General features: G+C 43.1%; 1 protein-coding gene across 1 annotated transcript; it reads right to left on the reverse strand.

Annotated features, from left to right (window-relative positions):
* Positions 1–357: 357 nt before the first annotated feature.
* Positions 358–24,102, reverse strand: ABHD3 (abhydrolase domain containing 3, phospholipase). Its single transcript, XM_086472653.1, has 9 exons — positions 23,814–24,102; positions 22,054–22,217; positions 19,942–20,124; positions 18,155–18,200; positions 15,237–15,349; positions 10,255–10,428; positions 9,544–9,592; positions 9,295–9,460; positions 358–536 (listed from the first exon to the last, which is right to left on the reverse strand). The coding sequence occupies exons 1-9, from the start codon at positions 23,958–23,960 to the stop codon at positions 358–360; spliced, it is 1,221 nt and encodes a 406-aa protein (XP_086328779.1). The 5' UTR covers positions 23,961–24,102.
* Positions 24,103–24,233: the final 131 nt, after the last annotated feature.

The following is a 24,233-nucleotide window of genomic DNA, read 5'->3' on the forward strand; positions in this document are numbered from 1 at the left end:
TGAGTGTTGCCATTCTAATATTAAAAGCAATCTACATTAAGTCTCCTAAATACGCACTGTTTTAAATTAAAATCCTGAGGAATTATGATCTGTTTACTTGATGGTTTTGGTTAAGTGCGGTTTGATGTACACAGAATGCTGTTTCATTTAAGGTCATTCTTAGTAAGGCATATTAAAAACAAATATAAAAGTGACAACATAATATTTAGGTTTTTGCTACAAAATCTTAGGCAAAAAATATTTTTGCATGTAGTAATGGACTTCATCCATTTGCTGGCTTACAGGAGTTAAAATTTGTGCACTAAGCTTAACTGCCCTTGTCAGAATGTACCACTGTGCTACAATGGTGGTCCAAAGCTACATGCTAAAGACTTTGTTTCCGTGCTCAAACATAGCTTGCACAAACTGCTTGAAGACTCTGTCCATGTAAGTGCACTTCCTCGGCCATATTCCTTCCAGAAAACCGATATGGCCTCCGCACGAAGTCAGAACCAAAGCAATGTTTGCATTTTGTTTGGCAGTTTCTACTGGTATAGCTAAAAGGAGGGGGGAAAAAAAGTTTTAAGTCCTTATCCTTCTGAGAAATGCCAGCCACTGAATAATGTCTCTTAAATGTTTCTCATAGTATATATTAATAAATAGGCACAACATTAACATATGCTTAAACATACCGCAGGACGTAGAACCAGAGCTGTGTTAAAAGCCATTTCTCTCTTCAGCATTAACCCGCCTTATCTGTGTGATTTTTCTGTAAAAGTTTCAGAAATCACTGGCCTTCATCCATCTTTCAGTCCCACTGACGAACAGCACCCACGTTAATGCATACTTACGATTTGGTATACGTAGTGTAAGTGAAAGGACAGTCAAGCCTGTAGTTTTTAAACTGTGTTGCAATATTCAACTTTGGAAAAACTGAGGAACTGGAACCTTAACTGTGAATCCCATCGTTTTTGTAGGGGACTCCAAACACAAAACCTTTAACATCACGCTAAGATTTTGTCTGTAAGGTACCCTATCAGCTAAGATTAAAGATTATCCTGGGTCATCACCATCACACCTGATTCGCCATACGCTTACACCTGCACGTTTAGACCACCCCATGCAAACACACTGACAGATGGGTCTTGCCATGAGGAGCTCGTAATCTAAATTTGCAAAGTAATTGGGAAAAGGGGAAGGGCAAACAGCTGCAGAAGGACACAGAAAGCTGCTCTGTGTCAGCCAGTAGGTTGGTGGTTCTCTACTGAATGGTCACTGCTAGAAAATTATTTACTTTGGAATTTAGATTATTAGACCAGATACTACAGGGATGTTTCTTTTGCCGGGTTAGTTTTCAGCTGGATCAGCTCCCTGATCTGGTTCCCCATGTTAACGCCAACACACAAATGGCGCAGTCACAGAATCACAGAATGTTGGGGGTTGGAAGGGACCTCGAAAGATCATCTAGTCCAACCCCCTGCCAGAGCAGGACCACCCAGAGCAGGTCACACAGGAACGTGTCCAGGCGGGTTTTGAATGTCTCTAGAGAAGGAGACTCCACCACCTCTCTGGGCAGCCTGTTCCAGGGCTCTGTCACCCTCAGAGGGAAAAAGTTCTTCCTTATGGTAATGTGGAACCTCCTGTGCTCCAGCTTGCACCCGTTGACCCTTGTCCTGTCACTGCCCATCACCGAGAAGAGCCCGGCTCCATCCTCCTGACACTCGCCCTTTACGTATTTATAACCATTGATGAGGTCACCCCTCGGGTGAGGGCTGCGGTGAGGCGGCCCTTTCAGTGACAGCCTACGGTTGGTTAGCTTAGAGTCATCGGTGAAGTGCACCGGAGACACGCACTGATCTTGAAATATGCAGGGGGGAGGCTTCAATGCCTCTTCTTTTGAATATGCATAAAGGTGTGGCTTAATCAGTGCTATGAGCTGGGCCGTTCTTTGCGAAAGAAAAAGGTCAGTTAGTGCAGAGTGACCACAGAGAAAGCATTATGACTTCACAAATGGTATTTCAGTGTGATGGGATGACACTATTATCATAGGAACTGGCTGACACAACCGTGGAGCTTCATCGAGCTGTGCTGTTTGCACTCTTGATATAAAAATTAAGTTATTTAAGCAAATTCTTCTGGAGTTTTCTAAATATACTCCTGAACAAGCATAAATCTCAATACATTTCAGTAAAGAATGCCTTTCAAAGTGCCAGGTTTTCAAATAATAAAACTTAATGGAAAGGAAAAAAATCATGAAGATTTTTTGATTATTCAGGATTGACAGAAAAAAACAACAGCAAAAGATGACATGCTTTGTCCACACAGAGGGAGTAGTAGGAATTTCACTGTATTGTCTAAAAAAGAAGTTATGATTCCACAAGAAAATAAATCTGATTTTAGGTCATACACAGCTAAAGTAAAAATGCCTCGGCACTACAACACAAAGCAGTGAGTCATTTGCAGCATTTCTATTGCTGCCTCATTTTGAAGTATTTTTGAAGAGAGATTTAGAATTAGGTTCACTTTTGGGGGGTTCGGTTGTCCACAGCCCTTTCTCACTGAGCTTCCTTCAGAGACATGCCCGACTCACTCCTATTTCTAGGAGTCTGCTTTCCTCTACCCCTTTACACATTTGCTATCTCAAAGGCCATTATCCTTGGATAGTCATGATCCCCGCCCATCACTGCCTGCTTTAGGGATGAGTTCCTGACTTTCACTTGGGAGCTGCCAGGCTCGTTGCTGTGCGCTTCAGATGCCAATTTGCCTTTGTTTTCAGCAACTAAAGTAAGAGCACGGCACCCGTTCCCCAGCCAAAACAGGACCCCCAGCCAGGGTACAACGACTGTGGGGAACTGCTGTGCAATTTCAACTCGACCAGGGCAGAAGCACCGGACCCGCAGAGCCGGGGGAGCAGCCTGTGCGGCAGAGGTCCTTACTAGCAGTGCCTGGAACGGCACGATCTGTTCCACTCCAGGGAATGCCCAACCAATCCACGGATGCTAAACCAGCTGTAGCCGTAGCAGGGTTAGTGTCTTGTATGAACGTTGTGTTAAGAGGTTCCTGCCCATAACATAAGGGACATGATTGTGCCCTGAACGGAGCACAGACTGGGCTCCAGAGAGCAACGGGGGTTCTCTTGCAGAGTACATGAGATTCTTGGCTACACAGTGCTTTGCTTTTCTTTCCCTCCTTTCAACGTTGAGTGCATCCAAGTAGTTTATAGATTCCAGCATTTAGTAAGTGATTCTGATGCTTTACTAGGTGGAAGAAACAGTGCTTTTCACTGTTTTCACACAGAAGTCCTTGACCTTTCCTTTGTTCAGCTGGAAAACTGAAAATACTCTATGCAGTACCTGGGCCTTTTAAAGCAATACTGAGGCAAGACTAAAAAGAAAAGTCAATGAAATAAAAGCCTAGGGCTTGCCAGCCTTGACTGGGAAATAGCACAGGCTGAAAACAAGAGGTGCAGAAAACAATGCGTTACTTCTTGCAATCCAACACACGCATCATTTTCAGACTCCAGGCTCAGCAAGCGCTCATCTGGAGTTTTGTCTGAGTTAATCTGCCCAGCAATCTCTGATCTGGCGCCCTCGGAGTCCGCGGATGAACACACTGCTGCGTACAAGGACACTGGCTACAATTCGCACCAGCTTCTGCCAACTGCATGGGAATTTGCCCACTTCTCTGTACCAAGCCATCTGGTCCTCTTCCCTCTGGTAGCACACGGGCCACATTAGGCAGAATCCCGATAGGGAAGTGGGGATCAGAGTCAAGCCCGAGTCCCCCATTCCTGCTTCAGGCAATGAATCCCACTTTCCACAGCTATTCTGCAGCTGTCTCCCTGGTCACTGAGGGGACTAATGGATAGGCTTACATGCAAGGGCATGGGGAGGAAGGTGTGAGGAGAGACAGGCTTCATCGCCAAGAATCAGAGATAACATGAGAACTCCATTGATCCTAATGGATTCAGGATCAGCTACATGCTGGCCTGAAAACACCTCTTCACTAGCTAAGGTTGTGCAAAAACGTGACAGTCGTTCACTTTGTCAGACTAGTGTCAAGGTGTAAAGAGAAATAGCCTCTCCTGGTAAGAAACTACTTTGCAGGGGGTGTGGAAGGGAGATGACGACGTCTGTCTCTTCTGCTGTGCCAACCCAGCTGGGGAAGCCCTTACAGGCAAAGCTCGCTGTGACCTCTGCACACCTGTCATTCAGAGCTTGCCAGTGTAGTGATACCTCCCAAATCAGTTTGCTGGTGGTTAATTATTCACTCCCAAACTGACTGGCAATACCGTAGTGGGTGCCATGTGCTGCCTGCCTCCGAACAGCTACAGCACTCTCCTAGAAGCCTACCAGCGCTAGGATGCTTTGTCGTCTGTGCCAGGTAAGGTGCGAGCCACACACGGGTCTTTACAAATGCCATCTTCCCCGTCCTGAAGGTCTCCCTATTCTAACATGCATTTACAGCAGAACTCTGCCACAGAACACCACTGTCACCACAAACGACAGCACTGTGCTGAATGTGCAGTCATTCGCTTCCATCTACAGTGAGGGCTTTCAGTAGGTGCCAACTCTGACCTGCTGTCACCTCTCTGCTCTTACCGCCCCCCGGAGAGCCTGCCCTTGGCACAGTCAGTCGCGATACAGTCGGGTCACCGTTTGGGTGACTCCTCCCCAGCAGAGTTTCCTACTCTGCAGCTTCTCAGGAGAATTGAGTATGTTGTGTTGCCCAACCAGTGCCAAAATGCAAACGATGCTTGGCAGTGGTGCGGTACATCTCTCAAGGCAGCTTCTAGGGACTGTGGGCCATCCACAAATAAACCTACAATCCAACAGATGAAATTCTGCAATGTAAAGGGCAGATGAGTGGAGCAGTGGATGTGACGCACTCTAGGATATAGGATGGCACGCCAAAAGATACTACTGTTCATTTTTGTCCACGTGTAACCTTGTACTTAGGTTTCTACTGACCAAAATCTGTACTGCTGTTTGATCCAGCAGGCACAGACCTGTTATTTGTGATCACAGAACCACAGTGCAAATATGTATGTGCAGAATTACATTGTTCAAAATCAATTTGTTCTACATTCTTTGAAAAGAGTATTTTTTTAAAGAGACAATAAAAAAACATACATGTGAAACAGCATCGGCTTAAATGAGTCACTGCTGTCAGACTTTCTGTTCCATTGGTTGATTTCCCCCTGCTCTGTTTTTATCTGTCTAGCCATTCCTTGGCCATTTGGTCTCTCCAGACAACTTCATTCAACTGTGCTGTTTACATAATAGAATGCAGAATAGCACCCAAGAGCACTTACTCCAAGTTTGGATTCAGAGGGACAGAAAAGGTTCAGACAGTTCAATAAAAAGTATAACTGAGCTTCAGACACGCACTTATTTGGCACAGTGGCTCAGGAGGGAGCATGGTACCTAGTTTCGAGGGCAGGCTTGGGCACAACACTCACCAGCGGCAATCAGCAAAGCATTAGTATAGTGAAATTTAAGTTGGATGCCTAATATGCTGTTTAAAGTCTCTGAGGGGAAAAATGCCACTTCAGATGAGAAGTTAACTGTGGCACTGACAATGAATGCCATCATTCCATTTTCTTGATTTATTTTTCACACTTACAAAATAAAAAGGGCTTGACTTGGTTATATTACATGTTTCCTGAAGCAATGGCTCATTTAAATTAGTTATGGTGAGAGAAGTGTCATGCAATGAAGAAAGCGTTTGTTTCATTAGTCAGAATTACGCAATACGAGAACTGCATTCCAGAATTAAACTACAGATACACCGGCTGCCAAGCTCTATGGACATTAAACAGCAACATTAAGGAAGGACAGCAAATGAATTGTTTCTTCCTAATACCAGATTGAGATCAAAGGGCACATTTTCACAATATATTCAAAAATAATTGCTGGGAAGTATAAAGTGTACCAAAAAGCTACACGAGAAGAAACGATCAGGTAGCAAGAGGCAACACAGACAGCATCTGCACTTTTTAAGCAAAGCGTCTCTTCAGGTCCATATTGTGTGGTGACAAAGCAGACTCGGGTTTGTATTCCCCAAGCTCTGTTACAGGGAGATAGATGTGGCTGGCTTTATAAAGGATATCTAAATGCAGAGGAATTCTGGCACAGCTTTCTCCCTGGTGAGTTTTCTAGGCCTGTTTCCCAGCTGTCAGAAATTACAGCTGTCTACAACAGAGGTGGAATGGAGCTTAAAAGCTGGTAGGTATCACAGGGAGGGATGAAGCATGAAAAAACCAGTCCTCCAAGTCAATAAAAGGCTGGGGTCTGGCTGAGAATAAATTTTGTGGCTTTGAATCCATTATACAGCTGTGAGTGGAAAGTGCCTCTGGTTGCCACAGGCTTACATGTGTCCACACATTTAAGTCAGGAAAAACAAGAACAGTTGCCAGAATAAAGTCACCTCCCAGAGTAACACCAGCCCTTTATGTTTGCTAAGGTAAAACAACCCGCAAAAGTATCAAGCTGAATGAACCCCAGTAACTGATTTCTAGGCTGCTCATCAGGGTCTCCTGCCAGCACAACGTTTCACACTGAGGGTGCACAGCACAAACGAAAAAGGAGCCAAGGACAGACCCATGTAACAGCCATGCTATTAGCTGCAAATCAACGTTGTCCTGGTGGCCCTTTCTAAGGCAACTTGTCACCACAAGGACAACGGTTTACAGCCAACAGCATTAACTCCGTGAACAAGGAATAAATTAACGCGTAACCACCCACACGTTTTCATGGAGAAAGGCTGGTCAGGGTCAGAGTTTAAGAGAGCACGGACAGTCATTACAACAGACTCTTAACACTTCTTGTTTCAGGTTCCTCATGGTGATTTACCTCACTCCCCTCTACACTGCAAGACTTCTAAGGCCTTCTAACAACAGACTGGATACTTAATCTTACACAAGAGACCATCCCTGTAATCCACTGCTTGCCATGAGTTATGTTTCTTTTAAAAACCAGCCATACTCTAGGGGTCTCAATCTTTTGGCTAGTCAAACTACAAAATCACAGAACTTTTGAGGCTGTAAGAAACCCCTTGAGATCATCTAGTCCAACCCCCCTGCTCAAGGAGGGTTACCCAGAGCAGGTGGCCCAGGACTGGCTCCAATCTGGTTTTGAGTATCTCCATAGATGGAGACCCCACAACCTCTCCATACCAGCCTTTGACTACTCTCACAGTAAAAAAAGTGTTTTACTGTGTTCACATTGAATTTCGCGGGGTCAAGGTCAAAAGTTGGCTTTTGAGATCTGGAGGTTATATCTAAAATGAAAAGACAAGGATATGGAGTGTCTGCGCTAGCATTAATCTAGCTAACAGAGGTCCCAGTCCCCACGATAATAGGCTGGAAAAGGTTAATGAATCCTCCAGGGACAGCGGCAGGCTGTTTGGTTTGCTACTGTTGTTACGTGTGCTAACTAGCTAGCTTACTCCTGCCACAGTTACTACTTCACTTCAGAATAGAAACCACAAACTGAGCTAGAGCTAAACAGAGGTGAAGCCACTGTTCCCTCTCTAAGCTAATTCCTGGCAGGGGCATGGCACAGCTGATCACCCACCTTGTGGTGCTATGGGGAAAGTCATCCCCAGGCTCATAAGACCCATAAAAATTTATCTTCAGCATCACTAGCCAAATTTTATATTTGGACACAGATTTTGGGGTCACAGGCCCAACCATTCTGATTTTCAGGACATTATATCCTTATAACAGAAACAGCAACTGGCCCGTTTCAAGGGGAAAAAAAAAAAGCCACAGAGACTATAAATACAAAGGGACTAACTCAGTCTCAGAAAGTCTCTGAACTGCAAATTGTTAAAGGTGGATGTAGAGTTCTGGAAGAATATTGCTATGTTTGCCCAGATCTTATTTTTTTTTTAGCCTCTGTTTTGGCCAAGGTAAGGGATAGGTAGTTTGGCTAATCCAGAGTCACTATTTTTTCCCTCATATTAGGTAGCTGTCACCTCTTTATACTGTTCATGCATAGCATGGATGCTTCCTGTTCAAGAGGAGAAGAAACCTGACTGTCTTTTTCTAGTGCACTCTACTGGAGTGGCACTTTTCATGTCACATTTGTCTCTTAACAGGTCTTCAAACCGTAAATAGCAATGTAAGCATTGTACATCTGCACAGGGATAAACAGTACACACACACGCGCGCACAGAGCCTCTTCCAATTCCTCCTTCTGCTGTTTGTTGTTCTGAACTGTTTGCCTACTCACTTTGGTTTCATGACTCATTCTACAAGAATCTCACTTTGACTTGTGGTGGCAGAAGAAAACTTGAAATAAATCAAGTGTATAAACTTGTATTTAAAGATGTCAGGTGTTTGCTGCTGAAGACCTTCCCCTCAACCAGCTGTTCATTATAGTGGGTTTCCTCTACATTAGCTTCTGCTCTCCCTCTCTTCTCAGACAGTATAACCACTACACAGACTGCAGGAACAAGCATATCCTTTTAAGACAGTTAGCAACAGGGTTTTGATCTTCAGACAAAAAGCAAAATGTTCATAATGATCACGTTTGGCAGAAAATAGGAAGAAAAGGGAAAACACGCGTTTTCAGCCTATCTGTTACTAGCCGATACTGCGGCTTCATCTTCTAGTTAGGTTCTTAACAATTTCCACATGCCTCCTTCTAGGAGCTCACCTTGTCTCTATCTCTTCCCTTACCCTAGATTTTGGCCTACATGCTGATTTACACTTTTTTTTTTACTTTTAATTTTCAGGCACTGGAGGTGACACTGAGATCAATGGTTGAGGATTTCAAGTCATGTGAAACATAAGCAACTCCCAGACTCTCTTTGCAGGGACTGGATTGAAAAATGGCAATTAAAAAAAAATAATCTTGTTTTCGCTTTCATGGAACTCTGAATGTCTACAATCCACACATCTGAATCCGAGTTCCCCATTACAGGCTCTCTTCGTACTTAGCGAATAGAAACGAGTGCTTCTGAGAGGGCAGTATGTCTGGTATCTTCCTGACAGTGAGGCAACCCACACCCTAAATGTGCATATTTCTTTCTTTTGACTGTGAAGTCTACTGATTGAGTCTAATGATTGCCATGCCATGCGCTTCTGCATTCTGCACTCATCAGGTGTCTCCATCACCAGCTGGTTTGGACGTGTCTTACACTGTAAGTGAATTGCAAGACCGATCCATCCCTGGAGGTTTCGATCCTCAGTACAGGTAACATTTAAGTACACCTCTTCTCATAGGTCTGAGTTCATTCTCAGACCTATGTAGCTTGTCTTAATGATTGCATATACAGATAAATATATTTTAAAAAGCCTAAACTTACCATGACCTGGTGAGAAAACATCATCCACAGAGTTTAGACATAACACTGGAATTCCTACTGACTTCAGCTTGCGACACGGGCTAGCATCTTCATAGTAATCATCAATTGTACGGTAGCCAAACATGACTGAAGTGAACTGCGTATCAAATTCTCTAACAGTTCTAGCCTGAAGTACAGAATTCAAATAGGGAACTAGTCAGCGTTTGGAAAACAGCATCCAGCTAAAGCAGAAGTAACATTTTCACATACCTTCATCACAAGATCCATATCAAATAATTTCTCCAACATTTGTCGATGCCTAAAAAGAAAAAGAGAGAAAAATTGGAGGGCTTGTTTTTTGTTATATAAACAGATGTAGAAGTCCTCTGCTTTACAGATACATTTATAGAAAAAAATCCCTAACAAGAACATGCTTGTTTGTAATTTTCTGTCATATTAAAAATCTGTCTGGAATCCTAGAGCAGAAGAATTGTTCATTCATATGCAGGCACATCCGGTGACATAGTAAAAATCTGCATATTCCATGAGAAAGATGTCAAAGATAAGAGAACGAAATATTTGGGAATACAAAATACACCTTAATTTTATAAAGCAAAGGATTAACTAGACCTTTCCATGCTTCTGCAGTCAATGCCAACTTAAAAGAATTAATATGTATATGTATCTACTCAAAGTCACTATGTGCATGTCTGAAAAATTACAAAATCCATTCACTTCATCCATAAATTTAGAAGTACGTTGGTCTTGTGCCAAGTCCCTTGAGGAGCAGAAAAATTTGGTCACGCTGATGACAATCTTTCTTGCAAAGATCCTTTTGATTTCAAAACTTACAGAAGAATGCACACAGAACAGCTATGTAAAGTGTTGTTACAGCATGAATTTTGCCAGTATTATTATACCTGCTGGAGATCTCATGCTAACATCCTTCCACCTTGCTAAATAGTTCAGAAGGCAACTCACCTGCTGATAGAGGATTGTAGACAAGTAGTCAAGTAATAGTTGAAAAGAAGCCAGTTTAGTGGCTTCTCCAGAGATTCTACAGATTCAAAAACATTCCAACCCGCAGAGAAAATTGCAGCTGCCATTAAAGGAGTGTCTCTGCCAGTTTTGCCCAGGTAATTTAAAAGAAGCATGCTACAAACAGAAATGAAAAACAGAAACATATATACTATCAAATCGTTTGCTTCAGCTTAAAGCAAATACAACAATCAGCCACCTTTTTGTCTGGTTTTCAGTAGTTTCTTTTAATCGGCCCTACAGTTGTGCCTAATACTTCTAGAAGGTAGTCAATGTAATCAACATACGACTCATGAACTTTGCTTTCTCTCTCTACTGTCAGGGAGGAACTGAGTGCACGGTGTAGGATGTGGGTAGGAGCGCATTTAGAAATAAATAGAGATGTACTAGCCTTATTTATACCACTAAAAGGGAGGAAAAGGTCAAGTAAATGTATCTTACTCATAGAACAGTATTCCCAAGTTGTTAGTAAGTTTTACCATTTCACAAGCTCTTGGCCTTCCTGATCTGATAAATCTGCTCAGCGTGCCTGACAAAGGCAAGCTGCCCCGGCATGCCTGCCTCACTACGAAGCTGTCTTTTGAGTTGAAGGTAATGCCCTTCCCTGACCTCACACGTATGAGAGGACATAGCTGTTCTTTAACACAAAGAACATAAAGAATGAATTGTTGGCTAACGAATAAAAGTACCGAAACAAAATTATGATCCAAGTAATTTGCCTTTCTGACCAACTGCAACTTACAGTCTCTACTGTGGCTGTACAGTTGAGTTGAAAAGAGTAGAGTTCACCAGTACCTGTCCCTTCAAATGCAGAAAAACGAAAATAGCAGGAAGAGAGTAAAAGAAGCTGTAAATCTTACTTTACTGCCTGAGGCCCCAAAGCTTACAACCAGCATTTTAATACCAAGCCTTTAACCCAAAACATTACAAGTTCTACAATTTAGTATAGCTCCCTGGACCACCAACACTCTGTACCTTGGCTTCATCTACCACACTTCAGGAGATGGCAACCTTCAGCAAAGACATCATGAACCAGCGTGCCATCACAGAGACTTTATCACCCTGCACTACCTACCAGATCACGGGACAGCAGTGCACAAGGGAAACCAGGCTTTGGCCCTACCAAAGACTTGCCAGTTGGTAGGAACCAGCAGGAAAGAACAGCAGACAGCGCTTGGGAGTGGGTCCTGCCATCAGCTCACACGTCTATATACTATAAAAACACTGAACCATAAAACAATAAACAAGTAGTTGCAGTAGTAGTAGAAGCCACTTCTCTAACAGGATTCACAGAATATATGGGGTACAGAGAAGGTTTAGCAATCTTTATGTTAGAATATGAAGTCCCTTTCCAAAATAATACATACTGAAGATCAGTAGAACAAGTGGGCTTTCATTAACACTTACACCTTTGTGAAACGAATGTTTATTTTTCTTCTTAATTGGGTAAATGTGTCCTAGATAGATTAACTGGCTAGTCAGAAAATTTTGAAACAGGGTAGATAATAAAAACTATTGTAAGATTAAGACAAATGGATGATTTTCACAATATGCCCCTGGTGAGATCTCTGCTCCTGCTTAATTTTAAAGTGCTCCAATTAATTTTGAAGCATGGAAACAGCCCCCACCTGGATGACTAGAGACCCTTTCAGTTTTCTGTAAATTAAGCATATGTTTTCTCTTTGTGGTTCAGGACTTCAAAAACGTATTGGAGCAGGAAAGTGGAACATCTTGCCTAAAATCACCCAGTGGTGGTGGCAAGGTAAAAGCCAGGAACACACAACAGACCCCCTGTGCTGTACTAACAGACTTCACCACCATTTGGGATACCATAACTAGGTTAAGCCAAGCACAGAAATGACACTAAGGGCTGAACTGGTCTTTTGTACCAGTCACAAAACAGCTAGCTTCTACCGCACCTTCAGCCCTGAAAACCTAGCGCTTCACCTACTACACCCCAGTCCTCTCAACTCCAGTGTAATGGTGCACCACACATGAAGCTACCCATGAAGAACTACCGTGCTTTAAATCTGTAGCTCATCGTTGAAACAAGCCTCTACTGCAGACGCTTCTTTGGCTTTCACCATTTCCAATGAAACGTGTTTTTTGCAATACTTCATGTTATTTCATGTTTTGCACATGAAAAAGTCTAAGCTTGACTGCAGCCCATCTCATGTGCTAGTATATGCATGAGCACACAGCACAGGAAAAACCAGGAGGAGTTAGAAGTCTGTGCGTAGTCACAGAACAAGTTTATTGTATCACAAAGACACGGAGGACTCACAGGCAGACAAGACTATGCTGTGTTGGATGCAAACAGACTCCTCATGAAGGCCTTGAAGGCAAGGAGGAGGGTTTGCATCTTAGACAAAAAAGCCATTTAAATGCACAGAACTTTTCCCTGGTGCAGGTTATAAGCCAATTCAGAGCTAATAGGTCAAAATCAGATAGGAGGCTAACAAAGGGCTATCATGGTGGGTGTCTGCTATAGATCTCCTGATCAAGAGGAGGAATTAGAGAATCCAAGTCTTTGGACAGCTAAAAGAAGCATCATAATCACCAGGCACAGGGAACTATAACCACCCCAACATCAATTAGAACAACAAACAACACAGCAAGGCACAAGCAGACCAGATTTCCGGGGAGTGTGGAGGACAATCTTTTGATACATGATCAATGATCCAAATAGAGAAAATGTTCTATGGATCTGTTACTCACATGTAAGGAAGAACACGTGAGTACAGGAAGGTGCAGAACAGTCTTGGCCACTGAGATTATTTGATGGTGGATTTTTAAGATCAAAAGTGAGTGGGGAAGGTAAGCAGCAGCATTAAAATACTGGAGAGTTAGCTTTGATTTGGTCAGGGATCTGGTTGGCAGGATCCCACGTGAGATGGCCCTGATGGAGAAAGGGGTCTAGGAGAACTATTGGACATTAAGGATAACTGAACATAAAGCACAAGTGTGGTACATTCTGATGAGCAGGAAGTTGAGCAAGAGTGGCAGAAAACCACAATGGAGGAATAAAAAACTCCTGACTGAGTTCAAGAAGGAAGTATCCTGAAGGTGGAAGGGGCTGCCTGGGAGAAATAGTCACTGCCCAAGCATGCAGGGATGCAGTTAGGACAACTAAAGTTCAGCTGGAGTTGGAACTAGCAAGGGATATGCAGGACAATAAGAAAAAGGCTTCTTCAACAACAAAGGCTTCTGTTGCAGCCTTTCTCGTACATTGGTACAAAGAAAGACTCAGAAGAAACAACATCCACTCCTTTCCCCTCATCAGTGAAGCCAGTCATCACAGAAGGCAATCAGATCGCTCAGGCCTGCTTTGTCCTTGGTGAATCCAGTCACCTTCTCATCCTTCATATGCTTGGAAATGGCTTCCAGAGGATCTTCCCAAAGAACTGAGGTTAGACTGACCTGCAATGTCAATGGAAAACTGACTAGACCACTAGGCTCAGAGAGTTGTGATCAGGAACTTGAAGGTCAACTGGAGAGGTTGGACCAGTTATTAGTAATGTTCCTCATGTGGTCAGTACTGGAGCCAATACTGTGTAATGTCTTCATTAACTGGATGATGAGATGGAACTCACCCTTAGCAAGCTTGCAGGTAAAATTGTGGGGAGTGGCTGGTGAACTGGAAGAGAGGGCTGCCATTCTGAAGGACCTCAACAGGCTGGAGAAATGGGCTAGCAGAAATCTCATGAAGTTCAACAAAGGCAAAGTCCTGCACCTAGGACAGACTAATGACTGGATAGAGAGCAGCTCTGTTGAAAAAGACATGGACAAACTGAACGTGACTCAGCAATGCACCCTTGCAGCAATGAAGACAACTAACGGCATGCTGTGCTTTGTTAGTAACAGCAAAAGAAGGAGGCCTAGGGAAGAGATTATTTCCCTGTATTTGGCAATATCAAGGTTGTGTCTGGAGTGCTGTTCCAAATTTGGGGCTTCCCAGCAAGACAGACACTGACATACTGCAAGATTCATATGTCTTCATACTGAAGACACCGGCAAAATCCCAGCAACGTGAATGAAAAAAAATTGGCCTGATTTAAAAGGCTTCCAAGTTACTTATTTATTTGATTACCAACAACTATATCGCTTGAACAAATCTGTATTTACCCCAAAGCTCCTACAAGTCCTTAGTAGACTAATGTCAATATACAGGGCTATATCTGCCCACTCTCCGTAAAATTTATCAGAAAGAAGGGAAGTCTCAGGAAGTTACCATTATGTCTGCAGTATTTCTAATGGAAGTTCTCCTCTCCTATGATTTTCGTGAAAGAGGCTGTCTGAACATTTCTCCTAGCTTCTAGCAGCGATTTTTCTAAGCAACTGTGCTGTCATTGTCTGCTGGAGCTGTGCTTTCTGGAGAGAAGCCAGGACACAGCAAGTCTTAATACCGCATGCTACATCAACCCATACTGGTTTTAACAACAATACTACTTCTTGCTTCTGAGCCAGACAGAGCAGATACCCACATCTCTTCCAGCTTAACCTACCCACACACTGCAGGACCCAAACAGAGTGAAGATAAACCTTGTCATTTCCAGAGGTTGCTAAGAAACATGGTATGTTAGCTCTAGTTCCTATTTTTTTATCCCTCTGCTCCAAAGACAGCCACCATAGTTCTCAAAGATTGTACCGCCCACCTGTTTGGCTGTCAATCTGTCTGTCAGTGTTTCCCGTCTTTCTCCACCCCCCTCAACTTTTGAATTTCGACCTTCCCTGACACAGAGCTAAATCCTCAAAGATGTTAAGTTTCTAGAAGTCTCCTGAATATTAGCTGTCCGAGACAGATCCAGGTTAGTTGCAGTTTAGCAAGTAATGCAAGTATTGCAGAGTAATAATTTACAACCAGGCCACAACAGTCTTGTTTTACAATCATAGTTAAGCTGAGACTGTGTTACGTAATACCTTACCCTCCCATAGAAACACCGGCTGCCATGAACGGAGCTGAGGGGTGCAAGCTGTGTACGTGATGAATAACGGCCTCTAAATCCTCTGTGTTAGCTGCACAGTAAGTCCTTGGTGTCTGCAAGGAGTCAGAGGGAGAAATGCCACCATAAGCTTTTGTATCGTCCTTTAAGGACAAAGGAAACCGAACAGTGTGGATCATTTATATAACAAGATAAATTTAGCATTTATCGTGAAGCTGCGCTAATGGCAAATACAAACCCAGAGCATTTCATAAGGAGGTGGAGGAAGGGGTTATACTTGTTATCACTACAAAATAAAGCAGGTGACAAATATCTTCAGCGTCTGCAACCTCCAGGTCATTAGACAAAATCTGAACACAGAGCAATGAGATAAACTAGACAGAACTAGATCAGAACTAGATAGACACCGATATTTTTAAAATACCCTGAGGAAATGGGAACATATTGTAAAGGCTGCAATTGACAGAAAAGAAAGTTACAATGACAATTTTACCATCTTCAGCCACATTCAACCGCAAAAGAAAACACTGGATTTCAAGTTCTGTCAGCTAGCATTTGAAAAGTAGCCAATATTTAGATTCTACACATAATACAAGCAAAGAAAGATAAATACATTCACCAGTACTGTTTACTTAATTTACTACAATATTCTATTAACTGAAGCAATGAAACACATACATTACTCCTTCCCTATCTACCACCAGCATGCCTTCAAATCTTGAACTGAGACTTGGAATGACTTCCACTGGCATCACTGAGGTTTGGGTAACTCCTTCCCTGCTTTTGGAGGAGAAGCACAGCTTCTGAGCTTCACCTGCACAGACAACTGCTATGGGCTACAATCGGGGGCACTATCTGGAGCAGTATAAAGGAGACAAGTCCTTTTGGGTACAATAAGAATCACAGAAAAATAAGGTTTTTTCTAATGGTGTTCTCTAGATTTCATCTACAGCAAAAGAGAGCTTTTAACTACATTGTTGCTACTAAGGTGTTAGTGACCTCGACTCAATTATAAGCAGGCCAACCTGCCACAATTCAGTATAAACATTAAAATTAAATATAAAAATACTTAATTATGAGTTAATTGAACTTATTTGTTGCCTGAAGCAAAAATGTATTTTCAGAGGGTTAAAAAAATTGCTTTTGGTTAAACAGCCTGGATATTTGTGGGCAATTTTAACAAGTTTAATTAGATTAAGCTAATTACTTAATATATATTTAACAAGAATATTGAAACGTTGACGTCAAAGATATAAAAAAGGAAAGAAAAGCTAAATCTGGATAATTAAAACTAAAGACGTTTTAAATTTCCATTTATGTAGCATTTACAGTTCTCATCCACATGCATCACTCTCCACTGTTTCACACCCTATTAATTATAAACAGTGTGAATGTGGTTTATTTTTAATTAAATTGTCAAGTTTACAAGGAAAAATACATTGGTAACCGTGGCCTGATGTATTGTAAGAGAAAGTGCATTTGATTAAAAGTTTATAAATAGAGAGCTCTCTTGCATTTTAATTTCAGTTAATTCCTGACACTTCAATGTCTGTCCACTCGAAGGTGAAGGTATTTGAGTCACATTGGCTGTGGTCAATCTAATACTTGATTATTCCGTAACAATAATTCACAGCAACTTTCAATAGCAAATGAGAACTGCATTTTAAAACAGATCCTTTAAATAGCTATCATTTGGTGTAAATTTGAATCTAAAGAGACTAGAAAAAGAACTACTTGTGTGACTAATTTCTACTGTGGTGCTCAGCTATGCTTCAAAATCATTAACTTGGGATTTTCTATTAAAATGTAGAAACACCTTTGCAGAAAATGTGATAATTTCAGCTGGTTTGCTTCACAGCAAGATCTTACAAAGCTTAAAGATGTAAATCCGATTACAGTAAAATACACACAATGCATCCAAACAAGAGATCTTTTCTCTTAACGATTCAGAAATTCATCAATAAGGACTTTGTGTGTCACAAAACTGCTTTGTAGATCCATCTCCAAAAGTATGCGGAAAACTACTCTTAACATGGCAATATTTGCATTGAAATGCTTTATCTGATTATGGGAAAACATTCTGAGCTTTTTAAAGTTTGAAACCAGGGGATTAAAAAATGCAACACAATACTGAGTATTATGCACATTCATTCCAGCTGCAGAACTGTCAACAAAACGCATATGAAGAAACAAAGCTTATTCAGCAATATTTCATCAGGCCCCGTCCCTAGCTGCAGAAAACACTCAGCTTCAAGACTTTGTCATTTGTGGAATTGCCAGTTATTTCCAAGCAAACATGATACGTTCTGTCCCAAAGACAAAAAATACCTCTTTGTAACTGACTCGGTGTCATAATTGCTGAGAAAAATACAAGAACACATTTAACTTTAAGGATATGGCCAGCCATATAAACCTGGTTCATTAATTCAATAACACATAATATAGATCAATTTTAATGGCACAACTTTTTAACCATATCAAAAATCTACTTTAAACTCATATTGGCAACTGGGAAAGTAATTATGATTGCTTATATTTGGATTTGTATGTTAGAACGACGGGAGAAAATTGAACCCTATTTCTTGGATGTGGATATTTTGGATACTGTAGTATTTTTGGAAAGAAAAGTGTAAGGATTGTGCATTTTAATGTTACAGATATGATTTCCTAAATTGAAATGTTCACAAAAACTGTGTCGACCGGTTAGCCTCTTTGAGTTTTAAAATAAAATATTAATATGGGCACATGACTGATCTACCAGATGACTAGATTGTCTTCTCTGCATTTTCAACATATCCTGTGAGTTTCTCTCATTTAAATCCAGCCATACAAATAGACACAAATGATTCCACATACACCGCTTATAAGTGAGAGAGGTTTATCTTCGAAGTCATCCTTACCAAAAGATCCTCACCAGCAATTCCTCGGTTGTTAAAAACCACGCATCTGAAAATTGAGACAGTAAATTCAATTATACACATTGTTCACTTCACTAAAAAAGATAACCTAAACACACAGAAAAAAATGAAAATGCATAAAAATGAGCCAGTTCTACTAATAAGTTCAGCACATAAATATTTACAGTCGTATAGATCCTACAGTCTGGCCTGTGTGGAACATCCTTTATACCAAAACGGCGTTCAGTGAAGTCAGTGGGGCTCCATATGAGTGCTGGGATGTGCTGGTCAAGGTCAGATCGCAGGAGGGGAGCCCCGGGGCTTACCTGAAGGCGGTACCTGCAGCACCCTGAGCTGGCCAAATACGAGCCGTCAGCTCTGCCAGGGCAGGGCTGAGCCTAGAGCAGCGCTCTGAAAGAGAACGCCAGAGACCCGCCCGTAGACATCCTCCAAAGCTAAGTAACTGTGTTAAATAGATTAAAAAGAAATGAGCCAAATCAAAATTCTAATGACAGCTGCATCTGAGTTGCACGTCCTTGGGAATGGGATTTTTTTTTTTGTCTGGTGTAGCTGAAGTTTCTGTCCTCTCTGTGCTGGTGGGACTCTCTGAATTTTCTAGCAGTATTACCAGGATTTATGGATCTATGCTTTCTTAATAAATCTTACTTTTCTACTACTGTTCGACTGTCTCACTGTAATAATTTTGTTAAATAATATATACATATCTTAGATCGGTTAAAGGCATGAAAAATTACTTATTTTGGTATTTTCTCTGAAATATTTCTGTTTAAAACCAAAATTATAGCATTCTGTTGAAATCTGACCTAAAGCTCTCCTTTTTAATGCTATACCTTCTTTTCTTAGGTGATCAAATGCAGATATTTCTTTCAGGAGTACTTAAAAAATTAATAGTACAAAGTTGTTGATTTAAGGGCTTTCCACCTCTGGTATTTTTTACTGGTAAGTTTTAAAGTGATTTAAAAAGTATTTTGAACAGTTAAAGTGCTACTTTACTTTCATAATTTAGTAAAGCAGTTATCCGAACCTCCAAACAGAGAAGAGATAGCCAGACATGTAGATAAAAGCTCATATATACGTATCTGAAGAACTTAACTATGGTCAGTACCAGAAGCCAATCTGCAAAGACAAAAGGTAATATTCCAAACACAACGACAACTTATTGTAGAGCACAGCAGCAGCGATATGATTACATAAAGGAATCTACTCATCAGCTAATCCACTTATTTTACCCAACTCTGACCAGAAGCCTTAATAACAAAACTAAATTAAGCAGTGACAATTAAGAGGTGACAAACCTCTCGCTTAACCACCCCCAGTAAGAGCAGGCTAGCTCTCCTTTCTGCACTCACAAATTTGAGGCTGCTGAATCAAGCCATTTTGGCATTCAGAAGCTGACCTCCTCCGAGGCCTGCTGCCAGCAACCCGTCCACACGAGTCTTCTTGGAGCTGAACACAAACCCCTTCTCTAGAAAGTCGGAAGGTAACACAAATACTGGTATTATGATTTAAGAAGCAGCAGGAAAGGCCTATGCAAACTTAGCTTGCTCTCCCTGCAATCTCTGCGGCACATCTGTAGACACTAAACCAGCCCTTCCGAACGTACTGCCTGTTACATAATTCTGCTATTATTATTATTACCAATAATACTTTCTTACATAAACTAATGTCTTTAGATCTCATTTGCCTTAGGAAGGCACCTTATACATATACATACTTATATTGGATCTTACTAGAAGCAGCAAAATACTAGCAACGAAATATAACAGCACCTATATCCCAGCGTTTCGCTTTGATGGATCATATGAAGAATGTAGGATTCCTTGCTTGTTCCTGTCAGGCCAGGCAGTAACAGGACAGTGGGTCTTGTGCTGGCATCCGGATAATATAAGCTGCCATTATTATCAAACCAATCCAATGAAATCTGTCCTCCATCTGCTGTTTTAATGAGCTCACTGAAAGGCACATTTCAAGACAATACTTATTAGGTTGAAAAATATGTGCATACTATGAAGAGTGCTTACAGTGTGCAAATCATCAGGTATGAATTCTGCATTTTTAATTCTATTTCAGTACTCAAAGCGCCACGTAACTATGTTTGCATGTTTACCATTCAGAGAGAGACATGCCTACAGCTGACACGAGTTAGCACAGTCATTTTGTGGAGCAATTCCGGTCCACAATATAGGAAGAGCTGGCTTTTCATGAATCACTGCTGATGGAATACCTGGAAGCTTGTAACTAATGTCATTTTTGGCATTGCCTTCTATTTTATATAGGCTCATGTCCTGCAGATTTCCTTTGGATCATCTGAGAATCTTCTGGTAGCACACTAGGCAATGTGTTAAACATTTATCACATCTTTTTATCCAAAGAAGCAGCATGTATAATGGATGGCACTTTCTTATGTTTTAAACACACGAAACACAGACACACACTACTATATCTTTCAGCCTGTATCTCCACAAACTTTGCAAGAATGCCGTCTTAAACCACTTATCTTAAGAATGCAACAGGTATTGTAATATCCCAAGAAATTAAGCATGCATTCAACAATGACAAGAAGGTTTCATTCTTTTTTTAGAAACATACGCCATCTTCCCTCTTCCTGTCAATGAAGATGTTGTGCAAGAGAGCTGGTGTAGGAACTACCAAAATGTAAGCCTGCCTCACATTTGATTTTTCATCTGAAAGTCCTGATAACACCTACTCCTGATTTTAAAAATCATCAGCCTTGTTGGACTCATTACCTCAGCTTTGCCCTTTTTCAGTAATGGGAAGCAGATGCAATGCTAGTGTGTACTGCCAACACAATTTCAAATGGTGCAAAATAAGCGTTGCCCCATGGAACTACGTTTCTTCCCTCACAAACTTTGAGAGTATACAAGAAGGGCTAGAAAGAGTGGACATGGCCATACCACTGAAATGTTTCCTAGTTACTAAAACTAAGGGAAGCTGCTAAATGCTAAATCTATTCTACCATGCAAACAGAGCTGAAACAACTTGTGCTGCATCCAGGTTCCGGCGCATAAAAGTACTTCTCCTTAGGTCTTGTGCCAAATGCCTCATTTGCCAGACTAAGACTCATTTCTGTGTGAGAGAGATCAGCTGAGGACAAACACTAGATATAAGTTTTTTCCCTCTTAGAATTTAGGCATCAAAACCCACAACATACACCCCACAGGTAAAAATCACTCTGAAAATCCCAGAAGTTTTATATATTCAGAACAAGGCTGAATAGGGCCATGCTATGGTTAAGGTAGAACATGGTTGGTTCCATGGGCAGATACAGTGATCGCATGACCTTTGCAAAATGATGGCATTCAAACACCAGAATGTTTGATACACCAGATGACTGTGCTGCCATCCAGAGGGACCTCAACAGGCTGGAGAAATGGGTTGACGGGAACTTAATGAAGTTCAATGAGGGGAAGTGCAAAGTCCTGCACCTGGGAAGGAACAACCCCACGCACCACTACAGGCTGGGGGTTGACCATCTGGAAAGCTTGGCAGAAAAGGACGCGGGGGTCCTGGCAGACACCATATTGAACATGAGCCAGCAATGCACCCTGCAGGAAAGAAACCTCAGCCACTGTGTGATGCTGTGAACGTACAACTACACCAGTTCCTATATTGTCACCAATATTTCAGTGCTCCAAAACTCTCTGAGCTGAACTGGGCCGTTTGAGAACCTTGGCCTTTTAAACTAACTGTATATTGAACCCAGGATAGAGATGGTTCCAAACCTATGATGGAGTTGTAAAGGCGGGATAAAGCAAAAAAAAATGGGCACAAACTCAAGCAATGACGGTAGCTGTGACACAGTCAGAGTAAGGTACCCTCTGGCTACCAAATCAATCGCTTTCCAGACGAAAGGCACTTACTTCCTGTACTGTACTTGGGGTCTAGAGGTGATAAAAGGACGGAGGAGTGTCTGCACCCGACCTTCCCAGCACCAAATTGTGGGATAGTAAGTTTCTGTCACAACAGGGCAATATTCCTCGAGAAAGCGGCAGAAACGGTCGTTGCTGGCCACCAGCTGGGGTTTCTAGGAAGAGAGACTACAGTCAGGCATGGGCATTCATATAAAACAAACTAACAAACAAATAAATAAATATATGAAAGCTTGTCTAAATCCTCTCCCGGTAAACTGATTTCTTTCACATAATCATTCACAATGCTTTTCCCTTTCATGGTAAAGGGGCAAGTAAACCAAAACCAACCGAAATGCCAAAATGCCCAACTGGAAAGTGAAACCCGCTAGACATAATGGATTTTTTACCTATTTCTAATAACATGCTGTTCTAGCTCTACTTTTACCAGCATTGTGTCTCTCACTGACCAATCAAAACCGCACTCTCTCCCAGTAAGTGAGAAAAATTTTACTGAATCCATTTTCTTGCATTGCACAAAAATGATGCTTAATCCATGTACTTTTGACTGTGTACCTGCAGTACCTATTTTAGGCTGGTAGGACACTCCTCCTCCCATCTCACACTACGGTACACAACTGCATTGGTTACTCATCTCTAATAACGCTTTGCATACAGAGATTTTTCTTGCAGCTTCCATTTGTATACCAATTAACATGGAAATCCCTGTGTACCAACATCTCACGTTTTGGGGACCACATTTCTAAAACTTCTCTTTTACACTGACTCTCCAACATGCAGGCATTAATAAGACAATAACAGACGCTTTGAAACCGTTAACACATTCACAGCAGCAGTGGTACGTCCTCCTCACCCTTCATTTTTCTCCTCTGACCAGAACCAAGTACCCTCCTCTCCATGAAGAGGAAAGCTATGTTCTCAGCCGTTCTGTGAAGGGCTGTGGCAACACACACGTCTTCAAGAGTCATAAATCCTTTGATACGCGTATTTGCAGTTGATTAAGCATTCAACGAGGCGCTCTCACCACGGGGCCACTTTAGATCAGATCAGGCTGGCTGTATCCAAGTAACTTGCGAGCGCCTAATTGATCTGTGAAACCACTACTGACGGGAAGATGTACAAGAGCATCCTGGCCCCCAGCTCACTGCCATGGTGGCTCCAAAGGTCTTTACCGAAGGCACACACAAGGGCAGCAAACTACTTCACCACCCGCCCCGTCGGTAAACCAAAGAGGTCGGGTTTTTTTGTGGTGGAGGGACGGCTCCTGACCTCCCTTTCCAAACCACGGCCCCCAGCCGAGCTCTCCCGCTGGTACACCTGCATTTCGGGGACGCCTGAGCCCAGAGCCCCTTCCCCTCCCAGGCCGGGCGGGCACCACCAGGCGGGCGCTCCCTCAGGCCGGCCGCCCCCCGCGCAGGAAACGCCTCAGCGCTTCACCGGCGGCCCAACGGCCCCGGCGGGGCGGGAGCGGCTCTGCGCGGGCCTGTGCGGGGGGCGAGCGGGGTTCGGGCCAGCCGGGATCCCGGAGCCGCTCCTTCCGAGGAAGAACGCGGGGTGTGAGGACGAGGCGGGCGCAGCGCCCTGCCCCCCGCCCAGCCATTTCAGGCGCCGACACTCCCCTCGCCAGAAGGGCGCTGGCTGCCTCCCCCAAGGGGGGTGGGGGTGACCTTCGCGGGAAGGTCCCCGCCAGGACGGTCCCCCCTTGGCGGGACACCTGCGGAGCCCGCCCGCCCCGCCGCCCTCCCGCTCACCTTGGCGATGCTGCTGAGGTAGTAGCAGGCGTAGGCAACGCCGAAGCCCAGCACCAGGGACAAGCCCACGCCGGAGCCGAAGAACCCGACGCGGACCTGGGTCTCCAGGTAGAGGGAGAGCTCCCTGGTCAGCACCTGCCAGTCCATCGCACATGCGGCACGGCACGGCCCGGCAGGGCAGCGCAGCGCACCCCGGCTGCCGCGGTCGAGCCCACCCCGGCGCGGAGGGAGGAGGAGAAGGAGGAGCTGCCGCCCGTCTCCCGCTGCCCGCGGACCGCTACGCGCTACAGCGCCGCCGGCGGCATCTCCGCACCGCCGCCGGACCGCCCCCGCCCCGGCCGCCGAGGCCTGCGGGGCGCGGGCAGGGGCCCGAGGCCGGGGCAGGGGCCGGGGCCGGGGCCGGCGCGGAGAGGCGGGCTG

Source organism: Leptosomus discolor, chromosome 13, assembly GCF_034619465.1.
Source record: "Leptosomus discolor isolate bLepDis1 chromosome 13, bLepDis1.hap2, whole genome shotgun sequence".
Lineage (NCBI taxonomy): Eukaryota > Metazoa > Chordata > Aves > Leptosomiformes > Leptosomidae > Leptosomus > Leptosomus discolor.

What these genes read in the sequence shown, in the direction of transcription:
- ABHD3 (XM_086472653.1), bottom strand. Translation starts at nt 23,960, where the DNA reads ATGGACTGGCAGGTGCTGACCAGGGAGCTCTCCCTCTACCTGGAGACC. An exon ending in GCCGGTGTTTCTATGGGAGG is followed by an intron (nt 10,429 to 15,236) that starts GTAAGGTATTAC and finishes TTCTGTTTGTAG; the next exon opens with CATGCTTCTTTTAAATTACC. An exon ending in CTACAATCCTCTATCAGCAG is followed by an intron (nt 9,593 to 10,254) that starts GTGAGTTGCCTT and finishes TTTTCTTTTTAG; the next exon opens with GCATCGACAAATGTTGGAGA.